The sequence below is a fragment of the Tachyglossus aculeatus genome, chromosome X2 (genome assembly GCF_015852505.1).
Source record: "Tachyglossus aculeatus isolate mTacAcu1 chromosome X2, mTacAcu1.pri, whole genome shotgun sequence".
In the NCBI taxonomy this organism is placed as follows: Eukaryota; Metazoa; Chordata; class Mammalia; order Monotremata; family Tachyglossidae; genus Tachyglossus; species Tachyglossus aculeatus.
Genome location: NC_052100.1, coordinates 9,695,407 through 9,712,597, shown reverse-complemented (window position 1 = coordinate 9,712,597; position 17,191 = coordinate 9,695,407). Strand labels below are relative to the sequence as shown.

Below are 17,191 nucleotides of genomic sequence, written 5' to 3'. Positions count from 1 at the left end.
CCATCCTGCCTTCTTCCACTCCAGCAGGAAAGAGAAAAGCCCCCGCAGCCCGAGAACTCCACCAAACCCCAGGAAGATTGTGAGCCTCCGCAAAGGACAGTGACCACGTCTAATTCCCTCCTGTGGCTTCTCCCCCAGCATTTAGTACAGTGCTCTGCATACAGTAAACACTTCAAACCATTACTACTATGATGGACCAAAAGTGATTCTGCTACTCTTGCTCTCCACAGATTACCACCTCCTGGAGATTAAGGGGGGGGGGGGGGGGGGGGATGACGCACTTGGATGGCAGTAGCTTTCTTCACCCAGTGGGAAGGTAGAATGACACCTCCATTCCCAAGAGCTCCTGGACAGCACAGAGCTTCCAGCAATCATTAGCATGGAGCTCCTACTGCATGCTTCCAATTTAAAGGCAGCATGGTAGGAAGCAGTGGAGAGCTGGATCCAATCCTAACTGGGAGTGGAGGGTTCTTAACCCACTGGAGGTGAGGAAAGCCAGAGTGGAAAATCCCCACCTCAGAGGAGTTGCGTGAAGTCATCTGCCCTGCCAAAGTGGTCGGCAGGCTGAAAAATTTCAGGATGACAGCTCTATGGCATTTTATTTCACCCTCAAGGGGACTCTACCATAAAAACAATGACATCTTTCACTGTCAAGGCTCAAGGCTGTGGGAACCCAATGATGAGCCAGCGTGTTCGGAACCTGGTTGGCTGAAACTAAATGGAAGGGATTCGATAAGGAATTGTGCGAGGAAGAAACTTTCCACGCAGTTCCTCCTGCACTTTCACTTCCCTGTGAGGATGAAGGATGACAAAAGAAGGGCTCCTTCTAAGGACAACTTACTAGACCTTCCCAGACAACACTGAAAGGTGACAGTAGCAGTTTAAAGAGGAAGGATGGTGTAGGAGTGCAGAATAATAATTATAATTGTGGTTTTTGTTAAGCACTTATGTGCCAGACACTGTACTAAGCACTGGGGTGGATACAAGCAAATCAGGTTGGACACAGTCTCTGTCCCACATAGGGCTCACGGTCTCAATCCTCATTTTACAGATGAAGTAACTGAGGCACAGAGCAGTGAAGTGACTTGCACAAGGTCACACAGCAGACAATGGCAGAGCCGGTGTACCTTCTAACTTGTAGCTACCCCAGAGCTTAGAACAGGGTTTGACACACAGAAGGTGCACAGTAGGTACTTAAGCACCAATAAAAAAGGGAGGTGAAGTCCAGGAGGAAGGCTCCCTCATTTGGTCTTTGATTACCTATGGGCAGGGCCAGAAGGTCTCTCTCTAGACTGTATGCTCTGTTTGGGCAGAGAACATATCTACCAAAGCTGTTGCACTGACTTGACCTTGGGCAAGTCACTTCACTGTGCCTCAGTTACCTCATCTGTAAAATGGGGATCGATATCATGAGCCCCACAAGGGACAGGGATTGTGTCCAACCCGATTTGCTTGTAACCACCTCAGCGTTCAGTATAGTGCTTGGCTTTAACAAATACTATTATTATTACTCTCCCAAGCCCCCTCTCAGGGTCACACTTGGAGTTTCCAGTAGTCTATCAATCAATCAATCAATCAATCGTATTTATTGAGCGCTTACTATGTGCAGAGCACTGTACTAAGCGCTTGGGAAGTACAAATTGGCATCACATAGAGACAGTCCCTACCCGATAGTGGGCTCACAGTCTAAAAGGGGGAGACAGAGAACAGAACCAAACATACCAACAAAATAAAATAAGTAGGATAGAAATGTACAAGTAAAATAAATAAATAAATAAATAAACAGAGTAATAAATATGTCTATTTAAATAAATAAGTCTATCAGTCTCAGCAATGGGAGGGAGAGTCAAGCAGAGGTCTACCCATTCCATTCCCAACTCGGGCAGTGGCTAGCGAGTGAAAGGCAAACTGCAACAAGTCAAAACTCACCCATGCTGGGCGGCAGCTGCTTGGGAGAGAGTCGAGGGCAGAGACTCAAGTTTACTGCACAGAAGGAGGCAACAGTAAACCATTTCAGGATTTTTACCAAGAAAACTCTCTGGATCCACTACCAATATGATTGCAGATGGAGAGCGGGGTGTTCTGGGAGAGATGTGTCTGTGGTGTCGCTACGGGTTGGAAATAACTAGCCCGCATAAGACAAGACTCTCCCAAGCACTTAGTACTGTGCTCTGTGCACAGTAACTGCACATTAAATGCATGACTAACTTGTACCTACCCCAGCACTTAGAATAATTCTTGACACACAGTAAGCGCTTAACAAAAGCCATGAAAAAATTACATTAATCTGTGTGCACACTGATTGGAAGTCCTGAGGTAGTGGAAGCTCAGGCCAAAAAATCACAGCTTTCAATTCCCCGGAGCTTACACACATATCCTTGTCTCTAGTCCCTGACCCTGTATGGACTATATTTAGCCTAGAACAGTGGCTGTAATAATAAATAAATACTTCTGGTTGTTGTTAAGCACTTACTATGTGCCAAGCACTGTTCTAAGAACTGGGGTAGATCCAAGATAGTCAGGTTGGACACAGTCCCTGTATCAATCCCCATTTTCCAGATGAGGTGACTGAGGCCCAGAAGTGAACTGACGTGCCCAAGGTCACCTGGCAGACAGGTGGTAGAGCTGGGATTAGAACCCATAACCTTCTGACTCCCAGGCCTGTGCTCTGTCCACTACGCCATGCTGCTTCTGTAGCTGAGGAAAGCTATAATGCAATGGAGCGAAAGGAAGGAATCTTTTCAAAAGTCTGGAGGAGGGGCCCTAAAGGCTGCTTCAGGCTCTTTGATGGGTGCAGAGACACTCCCTCCTCCACTCCCCCGAGGGGGGCAGGACCCATGAAACCCACCCATTTTAGAGGCTCTGCCTTCCACCTCCATGACCTGGGTGATTAAAGGACATTCATCCTAAACATGCACATTCTGGTTCTTCCACCTCTGGCTCATGGAAATGAATGCATCCAGAGCAGAGGGGATGAAACCCTAAAACTTAGGCTCTCCAAATGTCCTGCTGTTGTGCTGCACCCATAACAGCAACCCAAACTTCATCCTAAATTTACTTCTTCCCAAACTCCTTAGATCAGTACAATTCTCTTCCCCAGTGCAAAGAGCTCTAGGTCTGAGCACCAGCCAAAAAGTCTGTTACCACCTTATCACATACAAGGCATCGCACATTCTTCACCCAATCACAGTGATGGAGCACTTACTGTGGGCAGAGCACTGTACTAAGCGCTTGGAAGAATACAACATGAACACAGATGATAGACATGTTTCCTAACCACAACAAGCTTACAGTCTAGAGGGGGCAACACATTAATAGAATAAATACCCAGTCCTCATCTCTTCTCCTGGCTCCTTCTTTGTGTCATTCATTCAATCGTATTTATTGAGCGCTTACTGTGTGCAGAGCACTGTACTAAGCACTTGGGAAGTACAAGTTGGCAACATACAGAGACGGTCCCTACCCAACAGTGGGCTCACAGTCTAGAGGGGGAAGACAGAGAACAAAACATATTAACAAAATAAAATAAATAGAATAAATATGTACAAATAAAATAGAGTAAAAAATACATACAAACATATATACAGGTGCTGTGGGGAGGGGAAGGAGGTAAGGCGGGGGGGATGGAGGGGGGGAGCAGGGGGAGAGGAAGGAGGGGGCTCAGTCTGGGAAGGCCTCCTGGAGGAGGGCCTATTCCTATTCAAAATCCTATTCTCAGTGACTTGGACTATAAACCCTATGTGGGACAGGGACTGTGTTCAACTTGATTATCTTGTATCTACTCCAGCGTTTGACACATAGTAAGTGCTTTGAAAATACCATTAAACAATCCCCACCCAAGAAAAAAACAAAAAAACAAAAAAAAAAAACAAAAAAATTTCCTGGGTTTAAAACCTGTCAGAGAACATAGCAACAGCAGCACTCCACCAAAGAATTCCTTCTACACAACTCCAACCTGAATGCAACTCCCCACATCTCAAGTTTGGGGTTGCTATTTGCTTTCATTTAGAAGTCCCAAACCACTTATCGGAACTCATTGCTTTTCTTCATTTTGGAAATTCATTCATTCATTCAGTTGTATTTATTGAGCACTATTGAGTGTACTACCGTGTGCAGAGCACTATACTAAGCACTTGGAAATACAATTCAGCAAAGACAATCCCTGCATCAATATAAATAAATAGAATTATAGATATATTCACATCAAAACAAGTAAACAGGAAGTCAAAGCTGAGTTTGGGAAGTGATTAAGGACAAGACGACAAAGGCTTCAAAAGGACGAAATCTTCCATGCCTACAACACGAAACTAGAAAACAATCCAAGACAATGTTCTTTGTACACATTTCAGGAAAAAAAAAAGAACACAGAAAAAAAAAAAAAGAATCAAACTGATGTCCAGACAAGTGCTGCTTCTGTCGCTGAATCTTAAAAGGCCAAATTTTATAAGGCCAAGTTATTGAATTCCAACGCAAAGGAAGTTTCCTCACAAGCACTGGCCCAGATATCCTGACAGAGAAGGCCTGAATTGGGGGGGGGCGGGGGACGGGACGGGGGGAGAAGAACTGGAGCATTTCTCATGCTGAACTTCACTGTTAATGCTGCATGAGTCCTGTTTAATTTTTCCACAAGCATCTCTGTACTCATTCTCTTCCACTATAATCAGTTCAGTGGGAGTCATGGATAACTTTAGACACCCACTGCTTCTGATTACACCCTGATTACCAAGGGGCATTGCAGTCATACCCACACAAGCACATTCCCTACCACAATCATCGCCAATGCTACCTATTGCCAGCCACAAGTGCAGGCGGATAGGGGCTCAAAGGGGAGGAAGGAACTCTGGAGGGTAAACGCTAGCAGGCTACTCAGAGGAAATATCACTTAACCTACCCCGAGTAGTAGAGATGTCCTGCGGTTCAAAGATGATGCTGTATCCACGAGGATGAATGTTGCTGAAAGTACAGTGCTAAGCGCTTAGTACAGTGCTCTGCGCATAGTAAGCGCTCAATAAATACGATTGATTGATTGATTGATTGAAAGAATCTCTGGCGTACTTGCACATTTTGCCCGTGAAAATCCAGTCGGGCACCTTTTTGGGCCCCTTGTCATTTGGGTAAGAATTAGATGCTGGTGGCTAAGGCTGGGGGTGAGTGTGGGGCGGGGGGAGTAGGATCTGACACCAGCAAGGTTTGGGCAGGAATGGAGAGGGTTTGTGTTGAACCATCCACACTCTCTTGCCCAACAGCAGCAGATACCACTGTGACTTTACCTCTTGGCCATCATTGCTATCCATACCACCCTTACCTCTGAATTTGCCTGCACATGTTAGAAGTCTTTCTGTGTACACACACTCTTAGATATGTACTGAAGTGTAAAGACAGGATTACTTTTTTCCCCTCCTACTTTGCAATTATCACCATGTCTGCAAAAAAAAAAATCTACATTCACCCACACTCACAAACTTCCTCTCTACAGCAATTAAAATACCAATAATGTCATCCAAATCCACCTCTGCTTATCCAACACAATGACCTCAGTGTGCTGCCAATATCCATACCTGCCATCCTGTTGTATAATAACAGACTCCGCTCTAGCAACTTTTAGCTCCAGATTTTATGAGCACAATCGAGTGCTTCACTATGTCTCGGCCTTCCGAGAGAAAAAGAAGTGAAGGTAGAAAACGGAGCAGGATTCCAGCCCAGGAAACCGCTATTTCTAAGAGGCAGCTTCTGAGCATCGGGTCAAACAGAAAGGGCTTGGGGGGTGGAGGGGTGGGATATAGGAAAGGGTACTATACAGCTATCCATCCAGACAGATGTAAAAAAATTCCTGAAATGAGTTGCAACAGTAAGGTATGTAAAAAGATGCTTACCACACAAACTTGAAGGCTTATATTCTCATTCTTGTCAAGGGGTGCGTAGAATCATTAATGACAACAAAGCAGCAGGCCTTTGGTTAGAAGTTCTTTCTACGAGAACATCTTGGGTGTCATAGAGAGCTTGCCGGATCCTGGCTTGACTGTATCAGCCTCCTCACAGATCTGCTTACCTCCAGGTTCCCCCTCTCCAGCCCAAACTTCATTTTACTGCTCAGATCATTTTCCTAAAAAGTCATCTTTCCCCTACTCTAAAGCCTCCACTGGCTACCTATTCCTCTCCACATTATGGAGAGACCCCAACATATTTACACAGATATATACAGACCACTCTAAGTGTAAAATGCTTTATGTTTGCTTAAGAGTATAAGCACCTTGCAGGCACAGGTTTCACTTGCCTATTCCACACTTCCCAAACACCTAATTCAGCATACTACATCAAATGGGTGTTCAGGGAACACAAATACTACTACTACTAATAATAATAATAATTATGGCATTTGTTAAGCACTATGTGCTGAACACTGTTCTAAGTACTGGGGTAGATACAAGGTAAGCAGATTGTCCCACGTGGGACTCACAGCCTTAATCCCCATTTTACAGATGAGGTAACTGAGCCACCGAGAAGTTAAGTGACTTGCTCCAAGTCACACAGCTGATAAGTGGCAGAGCTGGGATTAGAACCCACACCCACTGACTCCCAAACCCAGGCTCTTTCCACTAAACCACGCTGCTTCTCTACAACTTCTCCCTACTACAACTCCTACTTTAAAGCACTAAGTCAACTCACCCACCCTGTCTTACCTCTCTATCCTCTTACAACATCCCAGCTAGCACCTTCCATTTTTCCCAGGCTCACCTTCTCACTGCACCTAATTCTCTTCTGCTTCCAACCCTTGTTCACCTCCTTCCTTCTGCCTAAAACTCTGTCTCACCCCTAGCCCCACCCCTCCTGAAATCCACTCTACCACAGCTTCCTTACACGCCCACGGGCCTTCCCCCCACTTAACTGCTCACCCACCTGCAGCTCATTTGTATTCATTCATTCATTCAATCGTATTTATTGAGGGTTTACTGTGTGCAGAGCACTGTACTAAGCGCTTGGGAAGTACAAGTTGGCAACATATAGAGACGGTCCCTACCTAACAGCGGGCTCACAGTCTAGAAGGGGGAGATAGACAACAAAACAAAACATATTAACAAAACAAAATAAACAGAATAAATATGTACAAGTAAAATAGAGTAATAAATATGTACAATTTGTACATTGTAAATTTGTATATAACCTACTACTTAAACACTCGCTTAACTTTCCTCTTCCTCTCAGTAAAAATTACTTGATTATAAGTTCCTTGAGGGCATGGGTTCCGTGGTTTACTCTACCGTATCTTCCCGGGTGCTTAGTACAGTACTTTGCATACAATAAGTACTCAACAAATGCAAATGATGAATTGCTTGCTTAATTCACCTGTGTTGTGCTTTGAGTAGGCACCAATTCAAAGTGAATTGCATCTTCTCTAGTATCTACTCTGGTTCCACCCACCACCCCAGTCCTACTCACCCTGCCAGGCTCACTCCCAACCTGACTTAAATTTGATTTAATTGTAGTAGTGATAGTATTTAATCAGTTATTGGTACTTATTGAGCACTTACTGTATGCAGAGCATCATACTAAGCACTTGAGAGAGTACAATAGAACACCCTTCCTCCTCAAATCTGAAAGACAATTACTCCCCCCACCACCCTTCAAAGCTTTATTAAAGGCACATCTCCTCCAAGAGGCCTTCCCAGACTAAGCCTCACTTTTCCTCATCTCCTTCTCCCTTCTGCATCACCCTGACTTGCTCCTTTTGCTCTTCTCCCCTCCCACCCCCATAGCACTTATGTGCATATCTCTTATTTTATTTGTATTGATGTCTATCTCCCCCGCCCCCACACACAGACTGTAAGCTCATTGTGAGCAGGGAATGTAACTGTTTATTGTTGCACTGTATTCTCCTAAGCACTTAGTACAGCGCTCTGTACACAGTAAGTGCTCAATTGAATGAATGAATTGGAAGACATGGTCCCAACCCTCAGGGAGCTTACAGTCTATTTGCAAAACACTGGGCTAAGTGTTGGGATATGTCCAGGATCCCGGTTAAAGGTGGGGTAGCTGCTGCAGAAAGTACTCTGTTTCCAATACTCCAATGATTCAAAATAAATACCCTATTTCCGTTCCCCACCCCAAAAGGTCTTACTAAAAGTGACATTTACACACCTGAAAATACCTGCATGCAGGCACTCTTTCCCTCCCCTCATGACCCAATTGAAAAGGGAGTTAATTCAAAGCAGTCAGCTGTGGCACTTAGAGAAGAGGCCCAGAACAGGTGGAATGAAACACATGGTGGTAGGAGCTACAGACACGTAGATGCACATATACAACATATACAAGGACCCACCAGGCTGCCAAGGCACAAAAGTGAGACACGATTTATAAAATGGGACAAACAACCAGATTGAGAGACCCAGAAGGAGGAGGAAGAGGAGGAGGAGGTAGCAACTTCCATCAAAACGGATTTATAGCTCTTCCTGATATATAGCTCTCGCTTTTTATATCCATATAGGCCTGCAGCAAACCTATCGATCAAACGTTACGGAAAGGTCCCAAAAAGATCTTTCTAGCTCAAGCTCTAGTCAAAGCCTCTGGGCCTCTTTCTCCTTCAGACATTTTGGATGATCACTTCCATAGTCTCCTCTAACACCTTTCCACGCCCCAGTTCTTCCCCATCTTTTCCGGATCTTACAGAATGTGCTCTGCTCTTGGCATTTGCTACATCTTCTCTGCAGTTCCAGGATAGAAGATATCCCATTTCCTGTGCGGATGCATTATCCTAAATATGTTCATGTGATAATCCCCGTGCAACTCAGCATTGATTTCCTGCACCAGCCTGTACGGCCTACTTTTGTAACTCTCCTTGTATGTCTTGGTGGAGTGGGGCCAATGAGTTATGAACTCAGCGTTAGACTGGACCTGCCTCATCATCATCATCATCATCATCATCATCAATCGCATTTATTGAGCGCTTACTGTGTGCAGAGCACTGTACTAAGCGCTTGGGAAGTACAAGTTGGCAACATATAGAGACAGTCCCTACCCAAGAGTGGGCTCACAGTCTAAAAGGGGGAGACAGAGAACAAAACCAAACATACTAACAAAATAAAATAAATAGAATAGATATGTACAAGTAAAATAAATAAATAAATAGAGTAATAAATATGTACAAACATATATACATATATACAGGTGTTGTGGGGAAGGGAAGGAGGTAAGATGGGGGGATGGAGAGGGGGACGAGGGGGAGAGGAAGGAAGGGGCTCAGTCTGGGAAGGCCACATCATCAGGGATTCAGACTAGACTCGACTGCCCATTAAGGTGTAGGGAATAATCACTGAATTGCAAAATATAATGCAGTTATCTATTCCTGATCCATAGCCTGTTAAACTGTTTGTCCAATCAAAAATAAGACAAATTCACAAGACAACAGTCTTCCAGCCAATCTCCCCAAAGAAAAAAAGGGTTCTAGTCCTATTTTGTTTTAAATGGTTTTTGTTAAGCACACACTATGTGCCAAACACTGTTCTAAATACGGGGATGGGTACGTGTTAATTAGGTTGGACACAATCCCTGTCCTAAATGGGGCTCCCAGTCTAAGCAGGAGGGAGAACAGATATTGAATCCCCATTTTCCAACTAAGGAAACTGAGGCACCGACAAGTGAAGTGACTTGCCCAAGGTCCCATAGCAAGCAACTGGCAGAGCTGGGACTAGAACTCAGGTCCTCTGACTCCCAGGACCGTGCTCTTTCCACTAGGCCACGCTGCTTTTCTCGCTGCTTGAGCCAAGGAAGAAGTCAGCATTAAATATGAAAAACTGCCAAAGACAGAGTCTTGCTTCTAAACACACAGGGTTTTGCTTTTTAGACCAGGAAAATCTAGTCCATCTGAATTTCTAGGGAGTTGCTTAGAAAGGTGAGATCTGCTAACTCCTAAACCCAACCCTTCCACGTTTGCTTTCAGCCCTCCTCACTCTGTCTTCTCGTCTCCTTTTTCCTCACCAGCGTCCCCTTGTTATCTTTTCTGCTACCCAAATTCCCTGCTTCTCATCCACAGTAAACACACCGAGATCATAATACTTTCAAACAGGGAATGCAGTATCAGCTAAAGCACAAGCCACCTATTATTCTTCCTTAAAAAGGTAATAAAGGTCAGTTAGAGAAAAGAATAGGAATTACATTAATATTGGTTCTTGAAGGTCATCGTCTGTGTAACCTGTATACAGAAGGAAGTCTGAGGAGATTCATGTCTTATTTAAGGAAAATCAGCCAACATAGTCTCAAAATTAGAAAAAGCAATATCACGGCTTATTAGCACTCCTATTGCAGACACTATTTTGAGAGCAGAAGTTCACAAAAGGAATAAAAAGAGTTCACACAACCACAAAACAATAAAACGCTCTAAGAACAATCAAGTTATTTTCTGACTGAGTGTTTACCAACAAATTTAGGACACAGCTATACTTTAGTTACGCAGAGTCTGAAGCATTGAATAACTTTGGCCTAGAATCATTATATACATTTTGTGCTGTAGGTGAATTTAGATCCCTACTTCCCCAGCCCTGTTGGGAGTGAAAAAGAATCCAGGAAAAACAGAAATTAGGGGATGTGCCAGAAAAAACGAATCTGCTAAAAGGGTTGGGGGGTTGGGGGGAGATAATCAAAACTTTTTTGAAATCACATGAAAACGGCGTCATTTCAGGAATCTTGTGCGGGTGATACCTGCTTTTTCAAACTGCTTAAAAATCAGCTTTTTTCCAGAGTTCGTCCAAATACAAATACACAATACCTCTGGAAGCAAAATGCTTATGATCCTATATAATACATTGCAATGGACCCATATACACTCACTCACTCTCTCTCACACTCTCTCTCTCTCTCTGTCTCTGCAGACACTGGAATAACTGCGGTAAGACAATGCTCAATTACTGACAGCTATGAAATACAACAGGGCTCAAGTTTATTCCATCCTCACATGTCCCCTCTTCCCACTCCTGCCTCACTCACTCTCTCTCACGCTCTCTCTCTCTCTCTCTCTCTCTCTCTGTCTCTGCAGACACTGGAATAACTGCGGTAAGACAATGCCCAATTACTGACAGCTATGAAATACAACAGGGCTCAAGTTTATTCCATCCTCACATGTCCCCTCTTCCCACTCCTGCCTCTTACACACACACACACACACACACACACACACACACACACACACACACACACACACACACACACACACACACACACACACCCCCCTTCACCTTACATCCCCCATGCTCCCCCCCCGAAAAAAGCCACTGATGGAAAAGTGCATCAGAGTTAAAGGGAAGAAGCAGCTATAATTCTTTTCGGTTGTTTTGTCATGCAGGCCTGAGCAGCAGCTAACATGGTCACTGACAGTATGTGGGGTCTCCATTTTGTAAAGCAATCCTCTATGGTGTGTTCTGACACAAAGACAGAAGGGACAGGGTGATGAGCAGAAGATGCAGTGGCAGAAGGAGGGGAGGAAAGAGGGACAGCTAATGATTTATTTTAAGCCATCACCTTGTCAGACACCCCCTCACTCACCAACTCCCTCTGCAGCAGAGCACATTAAAAGAAGCAGGGGGGTAGGAGGAAATTGATCTAACATTTCTGCTGAAAGGAACAAAAAATGGGTCAAGTGGGCACTAACTTTTTTTCTCTCTCCTTTAAGACTAGTGCAGATAAATGATTAATGGAACAACTCAAAGGGCAACTTTTTAGTCATTTGCCACTCCCTCTTCTCCCTCCCCTCTTCCAGGGCCCCAGGACAAAGCCTACAGAGTTCCCCGTTGGGGCAGAAGTAAAAATTCAGGAGACAATGAAGAGATGCAATTGAAGTCCACTGCTAAATTTCACCTCAGACCATCCTATCCTCCCAAAGAAATCGAGTTACTAAATGAGATGCAAGAACCGAATTATGACCAGAGTTTGGGCAAACAAGCAAAACTACTGTGGGTACTGGCAAACAATTCTATGTTCTATCTAAGGATAAAGAGAGGCAGAACAGATACACTTGATGTCTTTGAGGTCTCTTCTGCTGCAATGCCTTTAGAAAGCACTCTAAAAATCACACCGTGCTATAATACTGCAAAGCTACATTATCTATTTACCACATTGTTTAAAAGCCTGCCAACTATTTAACTAGCTGATACATAACCGACACTCTCCACCCACTTACCAAAAAAATAAAAATAAAAATCTCCCCAATAGAAATGGGACAGATTAACCCTTGACAGTACCTCACCTAGCAGCATTTTGACTTTCTGACTAAGCCATCCACATTTGTCATTTTGCTTTAAGGAGGAACATAGTTTAAGAGTTCCCCCCCAACCCCCAACATTTTCTCTGACCAGTCACATGGATCCCAATTTTTCCAGCCTTGTCACGACCACCAGTCTTCACTCCAACCCACCCTTGAACAAAAAGAATGGGAAGAAAATCAATTCCTGCTCGCTCGTTATCTGTTGCCTGTGTGGACCTAGGTGGCATACACAGATGCAGCATTGAGAAGCACGGTCATAGCTGGGAGGATTCCAAATAGAACGGGGTTGAAGTTTAAAAAAAAAAAGCATTCTGCAGTCCTTCCTATAATTGGGTTGGTAATCCAAATTCCTATAATAACTTAGTGGGAGAGCTGCCGACATCCAGTTAGCTGGAAAGATGAAATTAAGGCTGGCGCTCTGGTAGAAAATCATAAGAACGAAGTGGCATTAGAAGAGGGCTCTGACTGAAGGTTAGCAGATGTGCATTATTTAGCTGACAGATTTGAGCTCTTTAGTAGCCATTAGGGCCCATCGTGCCCATACTGAAATCTATCAGTCAGGCAACTGCTGGGCCTCGGGTATGGAGTCAAATACTCCAAGTCGCATACGCTGGCGATAAACCCTGCCACCCAAAAGTCCCAATTTGCAAGACTTAGCAATGATCTTCAGCGTTTTTTGCTTCTAATTGTTTACAAAGAAAGCAAGCGAGAACTTGATTCCAGTTGGGGGTTAAAGTTCAGAGAAAAAAAGTCACTAGGAATAAAGTAATTTTGAGTGTGAGAAGAGTAAGGATTCATACCAAGCTAATAAATCTTTTCAGATGCTTGGATTTATACTTTAAAAATGGCACTGTGGGTAGATATGTAGAAAAACAAATGCACTCGTACACAGGCAAACATGCACACACACACACACACACACACACACACATATACTCTCTCCCTCTCCCCGCCCCCCCCCCCCCCCCCCCATGCAGCCCTCCACAGGCATCAGCCACGGACAAAATTTTACAGTTGATTTACTAGCCTTTGCTTGATGATATTCAAACTATGAAACACCAAGGCAAAATTCACAATGATGGCAGGGGTTTTTGGATTAGTGGTTCACCTCTGCCATGGAAACTTAGATGATTACATTTACATCTCTAGTCGGTCTAACTTTTCATAGGTGCTACACATGCCAAACATACCTTTTTTACATATATCATTCATTAGCCAGATTCAAATTATTTCTTTAAATAACCTGAGGTCTCGATATCTCACCAAATCTCCCTCCCAGGTGACATCACATCTGCTCATTATTGTGTACGGTGCATTTCTTACATGTGCTACATGTGTTATAAAAGACATTCTGTTAGGGCACGGTACGGACGGACTGTGGATCCCACCTTGGCCTCGTCAGCCACACGTGCACATCCAGGTGAACTTCACCATCAGGGGAGTCTTCAAGAACAAAAGGCTAACTGGATGAGTGTTTTAGGGATCGTTCATCTTGAAGCCTCCTGAATTATGTACGTGTACCTGTAAACTTCCTTCCCAACTAGAACTATAAGAACTATTGTCATGAAACTCAAAACAGAGCTTTAACACCAAACTAAAGATATTTCAAGTCCGGGCAAATGATCTAGCCTCACATCTTTTCGCTGCAATTCCTTTCTCCAGTTAGCTGTTTAAAGGCACCCCCCTGCCCCCCAAATAAATAAATAAATAATTTGAACTGCAGGATTTAAGTGGGTAAAATTAAAGGCAAAATAGTAGAGCACCCATTTCCTGCATTTCTTCCAGGCTCTAAACCATATCCCAAGAGGAACCAACGTCCTTTTCTATATTAAAGCCTCTTAGTCCTTTCCAATTATATTGCCACTGTGGCCCCAGAACGGTCCTCAAAGGAGATGCCAATTCCAAGAAGCTTTGCGGTGAAGGAGAGATGTTCTAGCAGTCCACAAGCCATACTGAGATCCCTCACTCACATTATTCCCTTTCATCCAAGACCCTGGAAGTCCGTGTTGAAAAAAACAAAAGCAAACAAACAAAAAAACCCCCAGCACCACTAGCTGTCACTGTCATACATCTCCACCGTCTCCAATTCTTTACCAAGATTTCAACAATTGGATGCTATCTTTCCCCATCCTATATAGAAGTAGAGATCCTGGAGTGTTCTGTATGGAACTGTCCAGCAGCACCAAAGCATCTATAACTCCGATAGCTTTTTTATGGCTATGGATTTAGCCTGAAAAGGGTTCTCTGCATAACCCGCACATTCTAGTCACCTTTGGCAGAAATTTACTTCAGAGGAAACTGTCCATGCCAATGATGAATGTTCCCCCAGAAAGCTGGGACCACTGCGATTTTAGGGAAGTGGAAGCAATGCCTGCATTTTTCATTTAAAACAAAGGACCCATGGGTGAGCAGTTTGTGCCATCATTTGGTGCTCCATATCCCAAACTGCTGATAAAAGAAGGCTGGAACTGCCTCAAATACTTTAGACCCGAAGGGCCCAAGGAAAATCATTTTCGTGCTAGAGAGGTGCTAGAGCAATACGGAACCCCAAAGCCGAGTAAAAAAAAAAAAGATTGACCAGAGGAAGACAAACAAGTCTTGACCTGATTAAAAAAATAATAATTTTAGGATGGGCTCTACTCAAAAACTGATCGGGTCGGAAGACTGATCTCGGACCCATGGATGCAGTCCTGTCAACAGATGTTAAGCTGTCGTTTTCCTCCGTGCCAAACAAATTGCTTTAAAATGTCACGGATGAAAAAGCCCAGGGATCGGTTTGATTTGGGGTTGCATTTTAAATCGATTAGCCGGGGGGAGCAAACGCTTTCTTCTCCTTTCTTTCCGTGATAGTTATTTTCTCTTCCCATCCCTGCTGCCACGAACCGAATGGTATCTTCTCGGGCAGGGGCAAGAATTGTAGCAAATCGGATTCGGAAATCTGCTGACAGCTGAGACATCTTTTTCCCACCAACTTGAATGTCGGGGACCCAGTGGCTTCTGTTCACTTGCACTGGGTGGGTTAACTGAGCGTGCAGAGGTAGAACAGTAAGTCCTTTTTAAACCCATCGCCTCACGGGTTCCTGTCACACTCACCCAAACCCCTACTGTACTGTTCGATGTCAACTCTGTGAAGCTATGAAGAATCTCATGCACATCCTCCCCCCAGGTTCTGCCTTTCCCCACCCAATTCACTGCTCTGGCTCCAAGTCTGCAGTTGAACTGCAGTTGATTTGGACTCCACACATCCCCATTCCCTTCTCCAACCCAACTGGACCACGACTAGCAGGGAAATGAGCGCTCTGTCCCCACCTGCCCTCCTCTAGGCCTTGGTCATACATTCATTCATTCAATCGTATTTACTGAGCGCTTACTGTGTGCAGGGCACTGTGCTAAGCGCTTGGAAAGTACAGTTCAGCAATCAAGAGGGCCAATCCCCGCCCACACCGGGTTTACAGTCTAGAAAGTGACTGTGGCCAGTGAGAACGACCCCCCCCCCCCAGCCCCCCAGAATCCTACACCTCTCCTTTGGTGCCAACCCCCCAAAAATCCTATACCTCTCCTATGGTCCCAACCCCCCAAGAATCCTATAACTCTCCTTTGGTGCCAACCCCCCAGAATCCTATACCTCTCCTTTGGTGCCAAGACCAGGAGCACTAGGTACTGCCGCCCCCGATCCCTGCCATCCACCACCAGCCACCACGACACCCTCGGCCCCTGGGCTCCCAGTGACTATTACAGATGCTCGCATCCCACCAGGACTTGGAGGGGTGGGTGGGTATCCCGAAAGTTCCATCCCAGATCAGCTCAGAGGTGATGATGGAGGCTTCCCTATTCTGGAAATCCATCCAGGCGTGGGCCTCCCTCCAGACCGGCCTAACCGACTCCCCTCTCCCTTAGGCTGCCGAAGCCCTTCCCTCCTCCACCGCCCCCACCCCGCAACTTCCCTCTGGCCACGGGCCCATCCCTACCCCTTCTCCCCTCCACCTGACCGGGCCTCCCCCTCGCCCACGCCAAGGGAAGGGGCGACGAGGGGCAGGTGTGTCGGGCAAAGGATATGGCCATTCGGTGATCTTTTTGGCGTATTTCCTCACCACGTTGTCCTCACTGAAGAGGAACAGGGACCGGTTGACCGTGAGGCAGTTCTGTCGGACGGGGATGGGGTTGTACAGAGCCATGGTCCGGGCTCGCTGCGCCATGGACTGCTTGTACATCCTTTGCGCCCCGGGCTGGCCGCCCTGCCGGCTGCCCCCGGCGCCTCGCCCGCCTCCGCCTCCCGCGGCGGCTCCCCCGGCGGCTCCCTCCGCGCCTCCTCCTCCTCCTCCACCTCCTCCTCCTCCTCCTCCTCCTCCCCCGTAGCGGGCCGGCATCTCGTCTCCGAAGCGGGCCATCCTGCAAAGAGGAAAGGGCCGAGAGTTACGCTGCTGCTGCTGCTGCGGGTGCTGCGGAGGACGATGCTGCCGCTGCTGCTGCTGCTGCTGCTGCTGCTACTGCGGAGCCGCTCCACATCCCATCCCATCGGGCGGCGGCAGTCGGCGGCGGGGGTCGCGGGGGGCGGGGAGAGAGGGGAGGTCGGGAGGGAGGGAGGGAGGGAGGGGGGCGGCTCAGACGGCAGCCCGGCCGGCGCAGGGACCGGCGGCTCGGGACATCTTCCTTTCTGACCCGGGGACGCGGAAAAGAGTCGTGGCGGGGGCGGGGGAGAAGCGAAGAGAGCGAGGCAAAAAAAACCAAAACAAAAAATGAAAGAAGAAATCAAGAAAATCAAAGATAAAGGAAGGGAAGCCGATCTCCACCCGCCCGCCCCCCCCCCTCGACCCCCGCCAAAAGGATGCAATTAAAAAAAACCCGCAGGCAAAATCCAATTTTCAAAGAAATGCGCCCCTCTCGCCACCGATGCAACCTTCAGGTCGTTTCTGGGTCCCGGTCAGGGTTGCATCCCTTTGA

General features: G+C 45.9%; 1 protein-coding gene across 1 annotated transcript in view; it reads right to left on the bottom strand.

Moving 5' to 3' along the window:
• CACNA1A (calcium voltage-gated channel subunit alpha1 A) overlaps nt 1-16,707 on the bottom strand; it is a 191,293-nt gene extending 174,586 nt beyond the window's left edge. Inside the window, 1 exon segment of the mRNA XM_038771461.1 lies at nt 16,307-16,707. Coding sequence (XP_038627389.1) covers nt 16,307-16,638 — 332 coding nt within the window. The 5' untranslated portion in view covers nt 16,639-16,707.
• Between the last annotated feature and the right edge of the window lie 484 nt (nt 16,708-17,191).